At 41.1% G+C, this 21,022-nt stretch overlaps 1 protein-coding gene across 1 annotated transcript; it reads right to left on the bottom strand.

Annotated features, from left to right (window-relative positions):
- Positions 1 to 940: 940 nt before the first annotated feature.
- Positions 941 to 11,040, bottom strand: LOC134458799 (RING finger protein 122). The gene is made up of 6 exons (XM_063211203.1): positions 10,827 to 11,040; positions 9,493 to 9,646; positions 3,867 to 3,912; positions 3,309 to 3,350; positions 2,673 to 2,755; positions 941 to 1,968 (listed from the first exon to the last, which is right to left on the bottom strand). Exons 2-6 carry the CDS (start codon positions 9,603 to 9,605, stop codon positions 1,857 to 1,859), a joined length of 396 nt encoding a protein of 131 aa, XP_063067273.1. The 5' UTR covers positions 9,606 to 9,646; positions 10,827 to 11,040; the 3' UTR covers positions 941 to 1,856.
- Positions 11,041 to 21,022: the final 9,982 nt, after the last annotated feature.

Raw genomic sequence — 21,022 nt, 5'->3', positions numbered from 1 at the left:
TCTGTTCAAACGCCATGCCACAAACACCATGCCATAAACACCGTGCCACAAACACAGTGCCATAAACACCATTCCACACAGTGCAGCTGCGTGGCACCGCACCAGATTATGACTCCATGGGCCCCTGGGACAGACAGCAAGAAAGCCCCCCCCCCACACACACACACACACACACACACACAATGTCATTGCGAGATTCCAAAAGATTTGAGGGTTTAGCGAAACTGTTAAAGAGCCTTCGTTGTTGGTGGTTCAGGGGATTTGTCCACCAAGAAAATGTTAAATACAGTAACTTCAAGTGCAAATTTAACACAATATGAGAACTATATACCCATGAAGTGGGTTATTTTGTAACATGAAGGCTTGGGCTTCAGGGCCCCTTTTGCTCTTGGGCCCCGGGGCCCGGCCCCGATAGGCCCATGCAGTAATCAGTCATTGAGGACAGCCTAATAGAAGCTAACAAAACCACCGATCTTTATCGCCATCATTGTTGCATCACATCAAAAGTTAGCAAGTGGTGTAATAAGAGCCGTATAACTGGTGACTCATTTACAGGGTTGTTGATAGCATAGACAGGGCCCGGGAAAAAGATATCTGAAAGTCCCCTCCCCCCATATACTACAATCCATGGCTCTCTTCAGTGGTCACTGTCCATTTCACCATCCACTAATCGATCCTGGTTAGTAGACCTGTTAAGGCCTGATATGTTTGACTTATGGATAGAATATGAGGAATGTAGCCAGTGACTGGTTCACATGTCGTCTACAGATGGATCAAGTTCAGAGAAGTAGATGTGTGCACATCCCACCCGATGGGCCAGGTGCAGGACAATGAGAGTAAATCCAAGTGAAAAGAGCCTGATGAAGACCTGAAGGTCGAAACGTTGCTCGATTAAATCATAAAATATAGACAAGCAGTGTCGCGGACTTCTCTTTTCACATGTCGTCTACAGATGGATCCTCAACAGAGCTGGACTGGAACAAAAAACGTTGCAGGCGTATTAAAATGCCCATTCCCTTGGCAAGTCCTTCACACAAGTCCAATGCCTACAGTGAAGATGGGCCAATGGGTCACACTTTCTAAATTCAGACAAAAAAAACGTCGGCCCCTGAGGATTCATGTGTTGTCCACTTGTAGATCATTGAAGCATATATAGCTGGAGTATTTCATATAAAATGTCTCACAAAAGTCAATAAACCCATTGCAGCAGAAAAATGCAACAGAAGAACTTCTCCCACTGAATCCCAAGATCGTGAATTTCAGGAGCGCAGAGGATATCTTGTTGGGTCCCAAGACACATGATGTGGCTGCTGTGACGGGCTGGGTGCTAGAGTATACATGGGTTCTAAATTTTGTTTATAACCTGACTGCGCGAACCTAGCTGCGCACAACTCAACCTCTGATTGTTGGAAACCGCTGTCGGTCAAAAAATTAGCTCACGTGGTTGGCTGCCAGTGTCTTGCCCCTCCTCATAACATTGTGTTGATAAACACTGAGAACCCATGTATACCATGACATCCAGCAGGGTTGACATGGGCCATGCTTTACCAATACGGTTTTTCGTTTACCAAAACATTTGTGTTGTGGGGAGTGGGCAAGATGCTAAGCAGCCAACCACGTGAGCTCAATTTTTGACCGACAGGAATTTCCACCAATAAGAGGTTGAACAGTGCGCAGCCAGGGATTGTTTACAAACCGTTAACCCATGTATACCATGCTGCTATACCATTTTGTCGAGCAGGGTTGCCAATGCTGCCATGCTACTATCCCAATACCACGCGGCAATACCATTTCGTCCAGCAGGGTTGACATGGGGCCAAGCTATACCAATATGGTACCAGTATTATACCACCCTGCTATACCATTTCGTCCAGCAGGGTGGCCAGGCTGTCTCGCTCCCTAGGCCCGTTGATGAAGTGGTTGCACATGGGGCACACACCTCGAACCTGCAGCCATTTTCCTAGACACCTAATTACCCAATAAACACACACACACACACACACACACACACACACACACACACACACACACACACACACACACACACACACACACACACACACACACACACACACACACACACACACACACACACACAGTTTCAGGTGACTTTTGCAAAACTAAAACAGAAGAAAAACACCAAGACACCACAGACATAACTGATTATTTTTTCCTTATATAAAACATTTGTTCTCTCCTCATAAGAAGTATGCATACAAATGTGACATGGCACTTATCCTATCAAGAATAACGTCCTTACTTGCACTGTGTAGGAAGCGTGGGCAGAGTAGGTATTGCAACTATGCTGCTCATTGAAACGGTGCTGCCTATTGCCAAATGTGTTTTTGCCATGAATATTTACTAAATAACAAACTAACATTTACTAGTATGCCCAAAGTACAGTAATTTTTGCAGCTAAAATGTCTATGTCTGGAAATTCAAAATGGACCACGGAGAAGATCCACCATTTCATGTATGAAAAGTGAAAATAGTCGAATGAATACTTTGAGTTTGATGGTGGTGGTAAGTATTTGTGGAAAAAGGTAACATTTGTGAATGGGCAGCATGAATTCTGGAAAGAAACTTCAACAAATATTACACAGTGCACCTTTAACTCACACACAATTAATCATTCCATTTCACCACCACAGGACCATCTTTGAGAATCCCACCTTTTATGAAACGTGTGTTGGCATGGCAACACACCAAGTTCGTCTTTTATTATGAAGTCCTCCAGGCACACCACACAGGTCTCCTGCATAAACAGGACAAAAAGGATCGCGATCAGAATCACCCAGGACCATTTCCTGATTTATTTATGTAAGACCCGCCCTTCTTGTGGACACACATGAGGCTCACAGTTTCACAGCTGGAGACTATAATTTTCTTGCCAATGTAGTATTATACAGTGGATAAAGCTATCACAACATATCACAGATATAACCCTGAATTATTTGAATAGCATGTATGGGGAGGAGATATTTCAGTATTGGGTGTAGCTCCTGATGATTTATGAATGCACGTGAAACCAGAGGACATTTTGTTCTCTCTCCGCGTCTCCCTATAGATATTATATACTTCATGATGGACAGTAACAGCTGTTAAAAAAAAGAGGAAGTAGCCAACTGTGACAGTTGCTGAAAGCTATCTGCTCTCCCTAATTCTGCTCTCCCTCTCTCTCTGCTTTCCATTGAGATATCACATTTACTAGAAATTAACTTCAGGAAAAGTTATATAGAGTGGTACAACCAAAGATGTTTTGTGGTAAATAAATGATAAAACATAAATGGTGCAGTGGAATAACCTACCTCTTGCAAGTTTAATTCAGTGGACTCGTCTTCAAATACGACCTGCACAATGTACAACGTACGGTAATAAAGAGGACATTTAAAATGTTACAATTCCATGTACAATTCACTATTATAAATTTATAACCTTTATGGGTTGTGCACTGCACATCAATATGAGACAATATCTACTGGAGTTGTCATTTTAACATTTGATCACTAGAGGGCTGTCCACTCAAAGTCCGCTTTCCATTTTGAACAATAAAGAACATAGATATGATGAATGTGTCTATGATTTAGAGTAGTCTGCAAAGCTGAAGTAGAAGTAAAAGAAAAGTAAAAGCCTCATTATACACATTAGGTATAACTGGTGTAACAACAATGTAATATCAATGTGCGCTACTGTACTTTTGAATCCTGAATTTCCTTCTACACCTACTGTACACACGTCTGATTTACACGTTGAACATATGGCTGCATTCCTATTCAGTGTAAGTGTCACCATTGCAGATAGTAAAGAGTCAAATTACAAGTGGCATTGCTAGTCAGCAAAAAAAAAGGAGAAAAAAAGACCCTCACCTCTTTGTATCCAACACTTTGAGCCTGGGCCCGATGTCTTAGTTTACTGAAAGAACAAATTGAGATGGCCATTTTTTATAGAAGAGGTATTAGATATTAGAGAGTTTGTTGTTGTTATACACGTACATGATGAATTTCAAATAGGCTGCAAGACAGACAATGTCATCCAATAAACAGCTTCAGAATAATATTTTCTTCTGTCTTTAGTGCCTGTAGTACAATCAGAACAAAAACATAACCAAATATTGAAGGTCAAAATTAACAATGTACAGTACATAGGCTTATGTTGAGGCTATTGAGGAAAAACTTCAGCTAATTAGCTATATGGCAGTCTATGTGGCAGCTATGTATGTCTCCATATGATGAGGGAAAATTAATTGGTTAATGATTTCTTTGTGCTGGACTGCTTCTAGTGTGGAAAGTGAGTCTCAATGAAAAAGAGAGAAATTTCATCGGTCATGTCTTATTAAACATTTTACAGACACCCCTCCAGAATGCTCACTACAACTGTGAAACAATATGGCACACTACATTCTTTGGCATGGAGAATTCAGAAAATACAGTAATACACAGATGTCAGTGACAAGCATGGTGAGAATGATACAAGTAAATCGAAAGCATTGGGTAATATCAGACATTCAACACTGGTACATATTTTCCTTATAAGGCGTCAGTTTTCTTCCCCATACTAAATTACAAAAAAAAAGACCAAAAAAAACTATCTTTGGAAGCAATGAGAAGCAGCAACGACTAACAAACTCCAAAATAGCCACAAGCACAAAAAGCTGGCCGATAGCGATCTCGTCCCCGAATTGTTTGAGAAAGGAAGCACTTGAGGACAGAGGAAATGCTCTGTGCACACAGGCCACTCGTGCCAGGAAGCCCCATGCAGACACAGAGTGACCTCGCCGATGGCTAGATAGATGCTTCACTCCGTACTTCTCTTGGTGTACCATCCAGGGCCACTGACAGCTTTGGGCCCGGGCCTTTGACAAAGTCATCGGAAAGGTCCCTGCGCTGCGCCCTAGGGGTGGGCGGTAACCGCGGTATAATATCGTGTGCGGTATTTTTTCATCAATGATAGAGATTTTGTCTCATACCGTCTACCGCAATAGAACATTGCGTCCTGTAGATGTAGAGTCATAGTTATAGATTAAAAGTTTAAAAATATGTTTTCAAATGATTTGAATGACAAGAATTCCCACATAGAAGATAAAACAATGTCTGACCAGTCATTTCCAAAAAATAAAATGCATTGGTCATTTTGCCACAAAACGCTTAATTTTAACATTTTATTCACAAATGTACAATACCGTGATATATACCGTGGCTAAAATTATACCGAGGTATACATTTTTGGCCATACCGCCCACCCCTACTGCGCCCAACCCCCAACCAGTACATACAATGTAATGAGAACCTAATTCTGCCGCCCCACATCCCTGGGCCCGGGTAAATGGACCCCTTTCTCCCTCCCGAGTCCGCTTCCCTGGTCCTGTCCACTCACTGATGGCTCCTCAAGGTAATCGGGATCATGTTTCGTTGTCATGGATATCGGCTACCATGCACCCCTGAACCAAACTAATTTAAAATTGAAGCCTTATTAGCATATCTGGATAGGCCCTTGCCCATCAAAGACTTCTCTGTCATTAAGTATCTTGTGTTGGTGTGCGTGTCAGTGTTTGTTGTCTGTGATGCTGAAAGGAAGGGGGTAGTTGGTTATCAGTTGACGAAGACCGTTGACTGATTATCCATCATGGAGGATAAAATTGCTTTGCTAATTTGGAAAATCAGAGAAATATTCATTCAGTTGTCTGATACAGTTCACATTCACTGATTAAACTATTACAGTATATAACCTACCTAAATAACCTACTAAATAAGAAGGCCTACAAGCAGCTCTTACAGAAAATGTGTATTTAATGGTTTTGTTCAGTTTATGTGTGATACATCTACTTCTTAGTATGAAGATGATCTTGTTTTTTTGTTTGATCGTTGGTTGGTATGGTTTTAAGCACCAACAAACACAATCAAATCTTAATCATAGCCCCATAATGCACACTGTACCACCAGTGGCACGCTGTAATAGTAATTGAAAAGTTAACTACAATAGTACTACACACTACTATGACATAAATCAGGGCCTTAAGTAATGCACTATGACTTGGTCGTTGACATTCTGGTAACAGTAAGTTTATAACACCCTGTCTTAACGGGTTAAAAGGGGGTTCTGTATAGTTTTTGCCTCCTACCTACCTACCTGAACTCATTTAACCACAGGATACTTCTCCTGCTTCCGTACAGAAAAAGATACTTTTTTGCTCCCTCACAGCCCAAGATACTTTTGTTGCTGTATCAGAGCCAGTAGCGAGTCAAACATACAATGAAAGTAAAAAGCCAAAAGATTTGTAAGGGATGAAGGGAAACCTGAGCAATGTAAAATGAAAATAAAAAGCAAAAGTCCTTCTATTACACATTACTCCAGATTAAGTGTCAAGTTTTGTGTACACAGACAAAGGCTACTGTAAATAAACAATCAGCAGTCGGCATCGTAAGTAGCTTATACTCACATGACGACCACCTGACGTACACTATGTAGCCTACCCCTTAACATACAATGCAGTGTTTATCCACACAGCAGCTACTATGCATACTGAGTCTGGCATCATTGCTTTCTATAGGTCAGTCATGTCGCAATATCTCTGGAAGCCCAGCCAGTAATGCCTGCTGTAGCCCTATGATGCAGATGGAATCGCCAGCGATCCTATTCACTATTTGCATAAAACGCCTAGGTAGGCCTACATCAAAACATAGCTACAGTATGATGGCATTGCCAAGAGTCTTAAGTAACATATTAAGGCATGGTCATTACTACTTTGGTGACATTGAGGTTATGACAGAGGCTCTGCATGGAAGGATTAAACTGCTCCAGTAAAACTGTGTGCCCAGAACTGACACAAGTCATACAATACCACTTACATTTCACAATGCGTGTAGTTTCACAGTGTCACAGTGTCACAATGTCACAATGCATGTACTGTAAACCTCCGTATGCTACAGAACCAGCAAACTTTGAACCAGCAAACTTTTTTGTGTCATATGCACTCTAACATCGCAGGCCTACTGGACACATGCAGGCAATGGGATCGCACAGCTAATGCACCCTCAGCAGAGGCTCTTTAGCCCCCAAGGGGACGTTAGAGAGCCTTTGGGGGGCGTTGAGAGAAAGACAGCTGAGATAAAGGCACTCAGTCACAAATGCGAGACAGCCCATTCAAAGGGAATGGAAGCTCTCACATCATTCTAGAAAGCTGTATAATAGTCAATGCGGCATAATGGCATACAGAAAATGTGTGCTGTGTTAATAATGTTTAATACCATGCTATTGGGTGGGGGGCGTTGGCATGCTTATGATGAGGTTAGGGGGGCATTGGCATGCTCATGATGAGGTCTAGGGCATTTCGTCAGAGAACACTGAGAACCACTGATTTAAAATATTGGAATTGTACTGGAACCATGCAGCACTGTACATTTTGCAGAGCTAATTCAACACTAGAACCAACTAGAAGAACTCTGAACGTGTTGAATTAACACAAATTCCCCAACAACCTTACAGGTGCTGGTAATTGACAGACACTGAATCCTAGCCTCTTTCTGCATATGGGCTCGCCAACGGGCCTTTTCACTCTGCGGAAAACACTCAACTAAATCATATAATTTGCTATGACAATGCAGAGAGTCTGCAAACATTACCATTTTTGGTAACAATAAAGTTATATAACAGAGGCTCTGCTTTAAGGGGTTAAAGCTGGCCTTTGTCCATCTCAGCCCAACCGAGCATGCTGAAACGGTTCCAACACTGTTCCTATTCCATTTACCAACTTCCTTCCCTTCCCAACGTCTTCCTGAATTTCTGCTGCTCTCCCACATGCCCAACTGTCCCCCAGATGCCCAACTATGTCCCAGATTGGTCTATCGCTGCCTGAAATGGAATAGGAATGGAAAAGACACTAGAACCTAAAAGGCCCTCAAACCCAATAAACCTAAAATGTAGGGCTGTCTGCAAATAATCGACTAATCGTTGGTCGACCAAAAAAAATTCTAGTCGACCGAATCCCATTGGTCGATTGGTCGCAGCGGAGAAAAAAATAAAACAGCCTCTCGTCTAAGGGCTTTCACGACTCTTAACTTGAAGGGCGTGACAAAGGAAGACGTGTTGTTGATTTGTTTGACAAGGATAGAAGGCTTCAAGTTATTCTGGCCATGTCTGGAAGGAGCTCTAAAACATGGGATCCTTTTTGAAAAGGATACAGATTGCTTGTCAGCCAATGGTCACTAACGTCGGGCGAGAAGAACCACGCGAATTCGAGCGACAGGTGCGTTTAATTACAGTATGTAAGTTCACCACCACGGCAGATGCTGCTCTTTGCTCCCTCCCTCTCTCATACACGCACCCATGCACAGGTCTAGTTCTACCGGCACCGTAGAACGACGGTCGACCAACGAAATCCTTGGTCGTGGACAGCCCTACTAAAATGCCCTAAACCTAAACTTCAACCCCCACAACCTCATATGATGACTGAAGTGAAAGACACACTAGGAAACTCCCATTGCCATTGTGACACAGCACTCTGTGCATACAATGACATTACATTCATACCGCCCCTGTTGTGCCAAAAAGTGAGTGCCTGCCAGAACACGAGTGCCCTCAGTGAAACCAATGACATTTTTTGAGAGAAAATTATACACATTTTTGCAGAATGAATTACATAATTTATGAACTAAAATATGCTTATGAAACATTACTCGTCCTCCACTTAATATGAGCTATTTGAATGAAACTGTAACATTTGTTATGACAATTCTTCGATTCTTTTATGGAAATAATACTGAAATTGTAACCAGTTCTTTGCAATACTTCCAGAAGGAATGTAGATTCTTTATTGATAGGCTTTCCATCTTAAATTGTGTCGGATTTATCTGCAAAAATGGGTAACAAATGTCTGAAAAATTGGTCATTGGTTTCCATTGGTTTCAATGAGGGCACTCGTATTCTGGCAGGCACTCACTTTTCGGCACGACACCCCCATGCAACGGAGCAGGACATTGGAATGGTGCATATGATACTTCAGTCATGGGGGAGGATGGGGGAGACCACTGTTTAATCACTTTCCCCACCAACCTGACGGCTCGGGAATGGAACCAGCAACCCTTGGTCTACAAGTCTGACACCATAACTGCTGCTTACCCATGACTGCCCTAAGCCCTAACCCTAACTGACTGCCCTATACGTGTGCCATGTGCGTTACACCCCTTTTTTGGGGGAAAACATTGGGGGACAAGCCAATGCAAAGTAATTGGCGGTGTTGGGAAAGAAGAAACGAAAGACAAGGACCTGTAGACTAGCGTTGTTCACGCTCAACATGCCGAAGACGTGTTGTGTTGTCGGCTGTTAAAATAATATAGCCAAACAGCCGTGGCTGAAGCATGGACTGTTTATTTAGGCTAGCTGATGTTACGTGTAAGTCAATGAGACATTCGGTTTGTTTTCCCCCAAAAAGGGGGCGTGACCCACATTCACGAACAAAGTTCCTGGATGGCCGGTTCCATGTATGAGAGGACTGACCTCATGTAGAAGCAGCAGCATGTCATGCCGAGCAGGAAGAGGAGCATCAGCGTGCCCACGATCACCAGGGAGACCAGAGAGATGTGCGGCTCCTCCTCTACGCCAGGGTTCATGGCTCCCCGTCTGGACCCCCTCAGCACCAGACACACGCTCCCTATGTCAATAGGGACACAAGTCTTGAGTAAAAAAAAAAAAATAAAATAAAATAATATATATATAATAATAATAATAATAACAACAACAATAACTATATACATTTTTTTTCATTAATTCCTAAAAAAACAAATATTTTTGGGACTTTTTATTATGAGATGACTATATGAGAGGAGACAGGAAAGTGGGAGAGAGAGAGCCGGCAGGGCCAGGGTAGGGAAATGACCCAGGCTGTATTTGAACCTGCATAGTCCCCACCAACCTACAGTATAGACAGTCTTTGTACAGTATATGGGCACATAAGTGTGGGCCACAGTGTATGTGTGCGTGTGCGCATGCATGTGTATGTGCAACTTCAATTTTTCACTGGGGACCAAATCTCTGTAGGCCTCCTCTCTACAGAAGAATATGAAATGCGACGTCTATTAACAAAAAACAATAACAACTATATTTCTCTCTTGTGCCTATAATTAGGTTGTGTTGTTCAGTTACACTTTAGGGAATTCAAAGACGTAGTCCTCTTGAGCTGAATTACGCAACTTGGAACAATTCATATCCTGTTATTATTCAACTCTGCACAAAGGTATCGTTAATACTATAGTAGAGGAAATAGTTGCACTGGGAATTTCATTCAACACATGTTTCACATTCAGCATACAGGTTGACAGGTAGTGATTGCTATGTATGTACACATGCCACGCCTTTGAAGCGGCTTCTCTGAATAGCCATTCAGAACATTCAATTTTACAGTTAATTTGATCTGAGTCTGTACAAAATAGAAGACAGGTATTGCATTACATATGCCTACTTAAACACTAACTAGGGAAAACTAGGGAAGCAGGGAACACAATAAGGGAAGATTTTTTTGTAAATCATTTTTAACTTTACACAATCCATTCTACTCACAAAGAAACAGGTAACTCGTTCTGTAAAGCTAATGACATTTCAGAAGATTGAACATAGGCCTACTCTTTTAATACCAATCCAATGGCTCTTGTACATATAAACAAGAAAAACTTTATCCATATCTGTGATATTAATAGTTCTTGTTTAACAGATAGCTCATACTGTCTCACCTTAGGCAGTACTCATACACAACAAATATAGCTTGTGGAAAGATTGAACTCAAATTAAATAACAGATCACACTGAGTAATGAACAGAAGACAGATGAGATCTTACCATCATGTTGGGCAGAAATGACCAATGAGGAACAACATTAGCTCATCGGTGTGAGGGATTACAAACAGCGTGTCCATCTGACAGAGTAGCACTGAGGATCTCTCTCTCTCTTCTTCTCTCTCTCTCTCTCTCTCACTCACACACACACACTATCCGTTCCGTCCAGTCCAGTAGCCTGGAGGCAGCAGGCAGGCAGGAAGACCAAGACTGCAGGCGTTGAGATGGTCGGTTATTTAAAGAGCATGAGCGAACATCTCCACTCCCCTTCTTCCTCTAGGCCCTAATGGACGAATAGGGGGGAGCTGCCACTAACTTGTGGCCCTCGTGATAACAGATAGGCCTACCCTACAGGAGGGTTATACTGTATACGTTCCAGGGATGGCAACGGCTCAGGGCTGCTGTTTCCTGCTGTTTGTTTCCAGTGCCCTGTGTAGGCTACTGGAGCCTTTACGGGATATCATTAATGACTAATCATTAATAACAATGCAGAGTTTTGACTCATCGCTCTCGTTCATCCGTTCTGTTCCACAAGTCTGGCCAAACTAACCAAAAGCTGAGCGCGGTACTGGCAGAGCAATCAGGATATGAGATTGTGTTAAAAGTCTTTTATTTATCATTGGACTACAGAGTACTGACATTTTTGGCAACAATCCGAGTAAACTTAGATGGTTCTAGAAAGATTTGTTCCCAGCAGGGCATCTTCCTTCCGAGAAGGTAATTTCGTAGTAAATAATTTGTTCTCAGGAAGTCTCAACCACGTCCCACCCAGATGAAGCCATCCCAAGTCTGAAGTCTGTTATCACTTGCAGAGAGACTGAACTTTATATACTAGTCCAATATTGTATGTCTACGAATACACCGGTTGTCCCAATAAATTGGATACACACTTTAAAAAAAAATTGGGGGGACTTTTTAAGCCATTATTTGTATTTATGAGATAGGACAGTGGAGATAGTGACAGGAAGCAAGTTGGGAGAGAGAGAGACGGGGAAGGATCAGCAAAGGAACCAAGCAGTAATCGAACCTGGGTCAAGTAAACGAGTAAACGAGTGCCCTACCATTGGCGCCATGGTAGGGCCTTATATATTGTACGTTTTTGATGTTTTTAAGGACGTGGTCGGACATGCAGGCGACTTGCCATTCTGAAGCAGGTTGGGATGAATCAAAATTTGGCAAATACCCGAGACAGCAGTAAACATCAAAAAAACGGTGAGGGGAGTTCTAGAACATTGCAGACAACTCGGAAATGAGGCTTAATGTTGAAAATACAGCAGTTATCCTTTAAAAGCATTGCAAAGTAGGCAGGTTTTTGAGGAACAAAATTAGCAGATATTCATGTAGTTTTCAAACTGCAATAGAATTTACAGGTTTGACCTCATTGTTTTGCCAACCCCTGTTCTCAAACTGACATTCAGGTGCATTGTTGTCAATGAGAATCATACACAACTCTCTTGGATTTTTTGTGCATTAAGTTTCAATGGCTGCATTCACTTTTACTGGCTTTTGCAGGTGTGATAGTGAAGACTAAAACTATCAGTTTGAGTGGTGACAAAACATTCAAGTTATGTCTCTATGTCTATTTCTATTACTAATTAAATGAATTACATGCATTTTAATAAATACATTTACATTTAAAGTGTGTATGCATGTATAGTATAGTGTACATACACACAAAATGTCGAAGTTTATTTTTGTCTGGTACACAATAGGCCTACTCACACGACATGACACAATGATGGAATAACAATACAGCTTCCCTTACATTTCTTTTGACAACTGGAGGGTTTTGTGAAGTGGGGATGATGTCAGCAGCTGTGTGCCCGCCCGGGCCAAGGAACCGCAGAGGTGGGGAAGACAGAGGCAGGCGGACAATGATGTGCTGAGTGGTTGTGTTTCCCTAGGCAGTACTACAAAAGATGAAGTATTACATTGGTCCTATACACATATTGTTTGTGTTCAATTGTAGGGATTCAGACAATTATAAGGGCCTTACTCTTTTAGTGGGTAAATATAGAATCAATTCACACAGCTATTACACACAAACAGAAAACACTGTCACATGATGTACACACACACACACACACACACACACACACACACACACACACACACACACACACACACACACACACACACACACACACACACACACACACACACACACACACACACAGACACACACGTGCGGGCACACACACAGAGGATTTTTTCATTTTACTCTCTGCTTCCCCCTTGTGTCCACAAACATACATCTCACCCATTAACATGCGTGATGTTGATTGCTTCCCACAACTTATCCTTGTTTCATGTTTTTTTCTTTTTACCAATTAGGTCTGATAAGAACAAGTGATTATTTCACATACATTACATTTTGTAAATGTACTCTGCCAGTGTTCATTTCGAGACAAATTAAACAGCGTTGAATTTTCTTACTCGTAACCTTGTTCCCCTTATCTTTACCAGCAGCAGTATTATTCTCTTCCCTTCCCATCCAAATCAAATGTGTCAACTTGTGTTGTAACATATTGGGAGAGAAATGCTAACAGCCATGCATTTGAGCTGAAAGTTTTTTTTTTTTTTTACATTTTGTCATACGCAGTCCGCAGTGGCAGAACAATTGCACACAAGGCCACAAGGCAAAACACTTCTAGGACCCCCTCCATAATGGCCTGCCAAGGTCATAATTAGGCTCCCACCACCAATACGGGAGGGCCCTGCATCCAGGGGCATATGCCCCGCTCGCCCCCTCTTCAGCTCCGCCCCTGGTGATCCGTGTATTTTTTTTATTTTTTTTATTTCATATTGTAAATGGAATTACAACACATGGACACTTGCCCATCATCATTCCATCCATTTTATTTTTTTATTTTTACATTTCCAGTGATAGAAAAATAATGACCATCAAAAATAATTCAAGTATCACTATAGAAAGTCGTTTTCCAAATGGAAAAAGTACAAGTGTAGAAACAGGCACAGAAATATTACAGTCCAACGATTATACTTGTACGTTTACTACGATGGAACAACAACAATTTACACAGACTGACTTGGGAGACACTACTCGTCCCGTTTGCATTCCATAATCCACACTTCGGTCAAAAATTCATTCCGTGAAAAACACCACCATGTGACCCTTCCATAATTACACATTGTTACATTTCCCCCAAATACTAATCATTCCAAATGAAAAAAAACATTGTTTTTTTACTTCAACATCATTCTGTGTGAGGTGAATTTTAAGCCTCACCCCATTCATGATTTACATAATCAGGCATTTACAAACTGATCGTCAAATACTGTTGAATACTGTAGTATGCCGCTGTGGCCATAACACGCACAGTTTCACTTCCACTAACACAGTCCAGAGCCACAACTCTGATGCGATGAAATGATGGTCATCTTGGGACAGTCTGGTTGCCATGACAACCTCTGCCTATTTTCCATTGGCTGCGACTATGAATACATAGAGTCTCTCACAAATTCTTACTCGAGGACCCAGCTGGCCCAGACATGCAGCTTTCCAACATCAATAGCATGGTAACCTCGGAATTCTGCATCATACCAGGTCGTCAAGGTGACTAATGAGACCACCATCGTTTATCATACCATGTCACCATGGAGACCATTATTATCATACTAGATCACTTAGGAGACCACCTTCGAGACACATCACCAAGGAGACCATTCAAGTCACCAAGGACATTGGCATTGTATCTGGTCAAAATACATTTGGAGTGAGCTATCCTGACTTGAAGCTATATACTGTACTACGGTATACTACTGCTTCATTTGAACAGGCATGTAGCCTAATACACTACAGTCTTACATTTAACCCTTATCATGTGAGATTCTTACTAGTCGGCATAGACCTACACTGTAATTCCAGAATGCTAACACTATAGCATGGAAAGAGGGTTTTGCATGGATCGTTGCATAGAGACCTCTAGATATTTCTAAGGGACTCATCAGACAGAATGGGCTGATATTTGATGGGGACTTGACACATAACACTGGAAACACTTAAAACAACTCCACAGAGAGTATAACACAGCACTGTCACAGTTCACAATCCAAGTCTTTACATCTACGTGTTATCTACAGTTTGCTACATTTGTTCTTGTCCACTATAAACACAGTCTGACAAAATAAGCCTTTCAGTTCAACAGAAAACAAGATGAGTGACAATTTCAGATTGGCGCTGAAGTTGAACAACATTTAATACCACATGACTTGAGGTATTTCCTCACCCTTTGCGATCAGCTACAATCTAGTTCACAGATGTGTTAATGAAAATAGGGTAACACTTTATTGATAAGGTTCACGTTAGCCAATACACACCTAACTGTATAGGTGATATCTGTTAAGCAAAATAGTTTGTTAGCCGCATGTATACATGGGTTCTAAATTTTTGTTTTCCCCTGACTGCGCAAAACTAGCTGCGCACAACTCAACCTCTGATTGTTGGAAACCGCTGTTGGTCAAAAAATTAGCTGCCGTGGTTGGCTGCCAGTGTCTTGCCCCTCCTCACAACATTGTGTTTACAAACAAGGCAAACCCATGTATTCACAAAATTCTTGTTCACTGCCAAATATGTTTTTCATAATTGATATAATCGTAGTAAGGATCTAGGCCCTTAACACAAGTGTTATATGTTGTTATACAGACAATAATTAGGCATGTATAAGTGGATAACATGCAAACCCATGTTCTAAAATGTTACCAAAAATACAAATTAAATAGCATCGTCAAGCAGTACGGGTAAAGGTACGTGTGAATGATAATCCTTCTGCAAGCTGCTGGTTACACCTGTAAGTCATGTTGCAGGTGAGATTGCTTGCTCCGGCAGTGGATTGTCTTGCTAGGCAAACCACAGTCCTCCATCTCTTTGAGGCAGAGTGCACTTAAAGAGCTTTTAATCACTGTATGTTAATCACTTAATCAATTTGAAACTTTCACAGTAGTTTACTCAAACGAAGACAAAGACTTTTTGCATTGCAAGTTGTCTAGTAGTTAGGAAATGGATCGCACTCAGTTTTGTCTTCATTGTTGCTCTTTTCTTTTCATTTAAACATTGCAGGGAGTGAAGAAGGCTCTGTGCAGCCGAAACGTCTGTCATATCAGTCCCTGCCATGTTTAAATAAAAAGAAAAGAACAACAAAGAAGAAAAAACTGAGTGTGGTCCATTTCCTAACTACTGTATTACTTCAGAGACGCACCAACAAGACGGAAGAGCGCGGTGTGTGGAAGATAACATTGCAAGCTGTCTGAAATATGGTGATTAAAATGAGATCACATCTACTACTACTTTCAACAATGGGCTACACATAAAACAAATTGCAAAGGTAATGATTCACTCATTTTATTGAGACTTAATCCACCCTGCACTTTAGTGGGACATACTTTTTTAAAGGTCAGAAGTAGCAGATTGCCAACACATTTTGACATTAAGTGGGTAAAATCTGCTACTTTTGATCTTGGTAAAAGTATGCTATACTAAATTGATGAGGGTAGATTTCTAATATGTGATGCAGAGGGGTTGAAGGATCAATATAATGTATGAACCATTACTATTGCAATTTGTTTTATGTTTGGTCTGTTACCACAGATTTTATCACATGTTTTAGTACATATGATCTCTTTTACGTATTTAATCATCATATTTCAGAAAACCTGTAACACAAAAAATATTAACCTTAATGTGAGTTACCAACTGTGGACGTTTCAAATGAATATGTCAGTCTGAAAAGTTGTCCAATTCACCTTTTATCTCCTGTAATGTCACCCTATGGAAAAATGAATGTGAAACCACCAACTTTGACCTTGTTCCACTTAATATCAATTGGTAGATTTTGTATATGTGATCCCAAATGGGCTAAGGATCACTTAAAAGAAGGAACCATTACTAATGCAATGCGTCCCATGTTTTGGCCTAAGATAAGACTTGGCCATTAACATTTTGGTAGCAGTTACTATGTAATAGGGGGCCTGCACAATAAGGCTATACTATTTCAGTTGCCATACTTCATGCTCTCCCATTCTCATGTTGCAAAGAAAGAGTGAAAAGCACTGGTCTAGTATTTGTTTCTTGAACTTGGAAGAGAAAAACGAACAATTTGACTAATTTCAAATCACAACTCTAATCAAAGAGTATGTCGTATACATCAACATATCCTTAGGCCTATGCTGTCATCATGAAACACTGAAAGACTATTAGCGATACTGGCAGTTGTAAGCTGAACATGTCTTCAGAAACAGTGGTTTGTGTTGCGTTGACGTGCTTAAAAACACACATTTTAACGTGTGACACAAGTAGGCTATCTCCACCAATGGCGATGCATGTAACACACGTCAGGTATCAAAAATTCAGGGGACGTGTTTTGCTACGCATCAATGCATAATGGCGCTGAAGCATATCGATGTGGAGCCTTACGGCAAGCGTATGCGCCCGAATGCGTCTACTACGTACCTGTAAGTCTCCTTATACTGTGTTCAAGACCATTTGGAACTCCGTAGGCTGTGGGGGTGGTTGACCTGTAACAGTGATACTGTAATTGATGAGTGTTTCTAAAAGAGTTTGTAAAGAGTACCAAGCGAAGAGCCTTTATCAAGGAGATTTTTTTTTGAAAAGGTAGCAAACATATGCAAATCAACCTACGTATAAATTCAATATGGATTAAATCACATATTAAGTAGGTCTAGCAAGTAGTTGTAGTAAATCTCAGAGAAAGAATTCTGCAGCCTGAGTTCCTTAATTGAACTTGTGGGTGAACATGTTCCAATCCTTATTTGGACCAACTTGGACCTTGCCCTAATCTGACTTCAGCTTTAATTTGCCTTGAGCATGGTATCCATGATGGGTATCTACAGTACCTAAATTCTTTAGCACCTAGCTTGTGTCTCATACCAACTGTAGTGTTTCCATGTGAGTAACCGTTTTCCTATGTGTGTCAGCTGTGTCCACCACTCTGAGGGAAATCCAACCTCTTATCCATTGGCTTACAGACAGCTCACCGAGGGGAGAGTCCCCATGGAGCATGTGAGTGGGTGTTAAGTGCCTCTGTCAAGATTAGCGTGATGGTAGACTCTGGGGTTACACACAGTACCTTGTGGTGTTAATTTCACCACCCATCCAAATAAGAAATATATATGCAAATGTATATAACTGATTCATATATTGACTATATAAGTCATGGCACATACACATTTCTTCTTTTCTTCACATATGAGTAAGGCACACATACACATTCCATATTGTTAATGGAATATGTATGCGTGAGTACTAGGGAATAATGCAGAGATGATGTTCATGTAATTACAACAGCAGTAGTATGTTACATAGTTGCAACTATGTAATGCCACTAGTGTTATTATTACATATGTAACTATACTTCTACTTCTACTTTATACATCTCTGCTCACATAGCACATACTGTAAAATTGGCCAATTTCTCAATTTCCTTGTGTATGAGGGACACATTTAAAGCACGGTATGTGCCCATTTCATACAGTGCCCTCCATAATTATTGGCACCCCTGGTTGAGATGTGTTAAAAGCCTTAAAATAAATTCAGTGTTTATTGCAGAAGAATACTGTCACACTGAAAATGTTAGGAAAATGTAGCCTTCAACTCAAATGAATTGTAGGAAAATAAAAAAAATCCCTGACTAAAAAATAATTATTTTTCATTAAATCACCTGTTCCACAATTATTGGCACCCTTAACAATTCCCAGGAAATAAATATAATTGAAGCATTTCTGTCATTTCTACAGTAGTTTACAAAGTTTACCAGAGTATGTAGGAACATTTAATTAGTAATCCATCACTTCCTGTTTCCCTGGGGTATAAATATGACGTGACACCGAGGCCATTTCTCTTATCCACTCTTAAACATGGGAAAGACAAAGGAACACAGCATACAAGTGAGGCAGATGTGCGTCGACCTTCACAGGTCAGGCAGAGGCTACAAGAAGATTGCCACTCAACTGCAGCTGCCCATATCCACTGTGAGAGGAATAATTAAGAAGTTCAAAACAACTGGAACAGTGGTAAACAAGCCTGGACGAGGACCCAAGTTTATTTTGCCACCACGCACAGTGAGGAGGATGGTAAGAGAAATCAAAAGATCTCCAAAGCTCACTGTTACAGAATTACAACAAATGGTAGCATCCTGGGGTCACAAAGTGTCCAAATCAACCATCAGGCGCTGTCTACACGCCAACAAGCTGTTTGGGAGGCATGCACGGAGAAAACCTTTCCTCACCCACAATCATAAACGCAAACGTCTGGAGTTCGCCAAGCGGTATTGGGGCTTCAACTGGGACCGTGTGCTTTGGTCAGATGAGACCAAGATTGAGCTTTTTGGCAACAAACACTCTAAGTGGGTCTGGCGTGCCACGAAAGATGCGCATGCTGAAAAGCACCTCATACCCACTGTGAAGTATGGGGGTGGGTCAGTGATGCTGTGGGGCTGTTTCGCTTCCAAAGGCCCTGGGAAGCTTGTTAGGGTGCATGGCATCATGAATGCTTTGAAATACCAGGAAATTTTAAATCAAAATCTGTTGCCCTCTGCCAAAAAGCTGAAGATGGGTCGTCACTGGGTCTTTCAGCAAGACAATGACCCTAAACATATGGCCAAATCTACACAGAAATGGTTAACCAGACACAAAATCAAGCTCCTCCCATGGCCATCTCAGTCCCCAGACCTCAACCCCATTGAGAACCTGTGGGGTGAGCTGAAGAGGAGAGTACAGAGGAGAGGACCCAGGTCTCTGGATGATTTAGAGAGATTCTGCAAAGAGGAATGGCTGAAGATCCCTCTTTCTGTCTTTTCCCGTCTTGTGAAACATTATAGGAGAAGATTAGGTGCTGTTTTGTTGGCAAAAGGGGGTTGTACAAAATATTAACAACAGGGGTGCTAATAATTGTGACACACATTATTTGATGTCAAATAATTATTTCTTTATGTAGGATTTTTTCCCCACTGAATAAATGCACTTGTATTGAAGGTTGGATTTTTCTCTTTTTTTCCATTGCGGTCCCATATTATTTAGAAGAAAAAAAAAAAATAATTGGAAGCTAAAAAACACATCTCAACCAGGGGTGCCAATAATTATGGAGGGCACTGTATATGGTACATGGGATATGCATGTGTGCTTAGTCCTATGACACATAGAGTGCTTTGAAAGTGGTTCATTCTTTTTTTTTCTCATAAAAGACTTGAATAGCAATAGAATCAGTTTCACATCACAAGAGTCATACCATATTTCTTTTTTTGTATGGGCAGCACTGGGGGGTATACTAAGAGACCATGGTTAAGTGATAAACCAAGCTTATTTAACCTAAAGGAAGTGATAAACCTACTAATAGCTGTACCTGCAGGCATCAATTTAGTAAAGAGAATGAGGACTCTAGGCTCTTCTATTAGGTGATTTACCTCTACCACAAGCTTAACTTAACCTAGTTTACTGCTGAACCAGCTTCTTGGCATCCCCCCTGATCTTTAACCACCATGGACTGCACTGTGCAGTGGGTATACGACGTATTGAAATGCTATCCATCGAAATAAAATGTGTTTTTTTTCTTCTGATCGATACATAGGTTCTAAAAGCTAAAACTGTGTGTGTGTGTGTGTGTGTGTGTGTGTGTGTGTGTGTGTGTGTGTGTGTGTGTGTGTGTGTGTGTGTGTGTGTGCGCGTGTGTGTGTGTGCGTGTGTGTGTGTGCGTGTGTGTGTGTGCATGCACATATGTGTTAACACTAACAAAATCCTAAGTATAATTTCAAGGGCTTATAATGATTAAATTCAGAACTCCAGAAGAAAAGAAGGAAAGATGTATAATACAGTACGAACACGCAATGAAGCAATCCATTTCTAAATAAAGGGTTCATGCATATCAATAATATATACTTGAAGGCTATGTTTAAAGGATTAATGAGACGCTGGATTATTCAGACTTGAAGCCACCGTGCAGTTATTCTCTCAAAAAAGACACAAAAAAAAGAGAAAAGGAAAGAAAAATGCTGTGACCGCAAGTATAGGCTAAAGCTTTTCCCATTCCGTTTTCTTGCAGGCGAAGGGCAAACGCACTGCCAAGCATTGCACATTCACGGCTGATGCCACACTGCATGCTACTTTGGTTTGGCATTCACATAGCTTCAAGACAATCAGAAGCATTTACATAATCATCCGCAACCCTC

Source organism: Engraulis encrasicolus, chromosome 11, assembly GCF_034702125.1.
Source record: "Engraulis encrasicolus isolate BLACKSEA-1 chromosome 11, IST_EnEncr_1.0, whole genome shotgun sequence".
Taxonomy (NCBI): Eukaryota; Metazoa; Chordata; class Actinopteri; order Clupeiformes; family Engraulidae; genus Engraulis; species Engraulis encrasicolus.
Note: the sequence above shows the minus strand (reverse complement) of the source record. Positions and strands in the feature narration are given on the sequence as shown.